The sequence below is a fragment of the Etheostoma cragini genome, chromosome 3 (assembly GCF_013103735.1).
Source record: "Etheostoma cragini isolate CJK2018 chromosome 3, CSU_Ecrag_1.0, whole genome shotgun sequence".
NCBI lineage: Eukaryota > Metazoa > Chordata > Actinopteri > Perciformes > Percidae > Etheostoma > Etheostoma cragini.
In genome coordinates, this window is record NC_048409.1 from 5,203,048 (window position 1) to 5,205,056 (window position 2,009).

Sequence of the window (2,009 nt, forward strand, 5' to 3'; positions counted from 1 at the left end):
TCAGCTCTCAAACAAAAAGCGGCCAAAACTGCATACCGCCCCGTTAAATATGAATAAAACGGTTTCAAACTCAAGATGAGATGCCATCTGTCAGACATAAATGCTTTATCATAAACCTAACAGAAGAGATGTGGAATGTTTTCTGTCTTCTTATGTAGTGAATACAACAATTTTGCTCTCACAGCAATTTTATATTCAAGATGACTTACAGAAGGGGATGACAGAGAGGGAGGAACGGAGCTGGTGAATGTTACTGTACCCTTTTCTAAAAGAAGAGCTAGAGAACTATTCTACAGGGTAAGATCCAGATGTTACAGTAAAAGAATACGTAATGAGGACAGTGCAATCAGTGTCTGAATGATGACAACTGTATCAAAGAAAAAGGAACTACAGAAACTGGAAACTGATGTTTTGCCGACTTACAGCCTGGAGCTAATCTACTGACAGTGAACTGAATTGACACTGAGGATTTATGTAATATTTGTCTGTAGTTTTGCAAGTGTTTCTCAGTTTTACATGCATGAGGTTGCATGTGCACGTTTGTGATGTGCATTTATAGTGTTTGACAGCTCATTCATCTGCAAAACTATATAACTTTATAGAATTTTAAAAGAACTTAAATTTCCATAATCCCGTTAAAAATGCAGCAGAATATAAAATTCCATTGCATCCTGTTTTTCTTATATTTTATTTTTACATAAAGATTGTACATTTTTATAATTGAAAGTCTTGGACTGCACCCATGGCACCTCTGTGTGAACCACCTTTTCCAGACTCAGCCTGATCAGTCTGATGCTGTGTTTACTCAACGAAATCCCTAGATGCCTTCCTGACTGAATTTCAGTGATAAAAAAAAAGAACCTCAATGCTGCACCATGACAATTCTCCAAAGTAATGAGATTTCACTGTGAGGATAGATGGATTTCACGCCTTGCTCTTTTTGTGCAAATAAATTACAGTAGGTCGGTGTTGGCTTGAGTGTGAGAAATGAGAAAATTGTTAGAAAATGGCTGAAAACCAACAGCCTGGACATCACTTCCCAAACACAACAGGTCCGGACGTCAGCTTGTGATGTGCCTTGCATATTATCTCACCTCATGTTTCAGGTCAATGGTGAAGTCAGATTTAAGTGGCTCATTTCTCACTTTGTCTGCAAGCCTAAAATGACAAAGCACAGACTTTTAATAGAAAGTACAAAATACACAGTAACCTTTCAAAAAAATATCGCTGCGCTGAATAACTCCGTTCCGCAGACACAAAGAGAGTGACTGCACGTACTCACCGAACTACAAGGGGGGTGCTTACGGCCCAAGCAGCAACAAAGTCTGGATATTTAAAGATGGAAGGATTCTCTGCAAAAGCGTAGTGATGGATGATGGTGGACTCCTCATCATGGAGGGGCTTACCAAGAAACCACTCCTGATGAATAGGAAGTACGTGACAGGATGTCAGCTAAAGTGCAAGGTTACTTCTCTTCACTTACTTTTACACATTTTATCATTAACATTTTGAGCTTTCTAATTTGAGAGTTTTCACACCACACTTGCCAAAAAACCTTTGAAATTATTTCCAGGGACTAAGTTTGTCACTGGCTGTAAAAGAATAATGAGATTTTTTGATAGAACAAAGTTCAAGAGATACCAGACATTAAAGCTACAAAGGCTCTTCTCATAATTCTTGAAATATTTGGAGTAAAAAAATCTTATATTATTGTATATATATTGCAGAAAAGTATATACATTTTAAAAAGTTTGGGGTATTTGCCTTTTTTGAGCGTTAGAGGAGAAGATGAATACTAGTTTCATGTCTGTACAGAGAATATAAAGTGTGATTTATGGTCCTGTGGTGGCTCCATGCAGAGCTTTTGCCATACCCTATGTAAGTGGCCTGAAGCTCATACTTGTGCGTTGGTGCTATGTCTTTAAGAGAATAGCAGAGCCGGTGTGTGTGTGTGTGTGTGTGTGTGTGTGTGTGTGTGTGTGTGTGTGTGTGTGTGTGTGTGTGTGTGC

The 2,009-nt window shown here is 38.4% G+C and overlaps 1 protein-coding gene across 1 annotated transcript in view; it reads right to left on the reverse strand.

The window, feature by feature from the left end:
- The window catches only part of b3glcta (beta 3-glucosyltransferase a), a 69,456-nt gene that overhangs the window by 21,539 nt on the left and 45,908 nt on the right, over nucleotides 1-2,009 (reverse strand). Inside the window, exons 7-8 of the mRNA XM_034867278.1 lie at nucleotides 1,283-1,419; nucleotides 1,095-1,158 (exon numbers count right to left, since the gene is read on the reverse strand). Coding sequence (XP_034723169.1) covers nucleotides 1,095-1,158; nucleotides 1,283-1,419 — 201 coding nt within the window. The remainder of the gene's footprint in view (nucleotides 1-1,094; nucleotides 1,159-1,282; nucleotides 1,420-2,009) is intronic.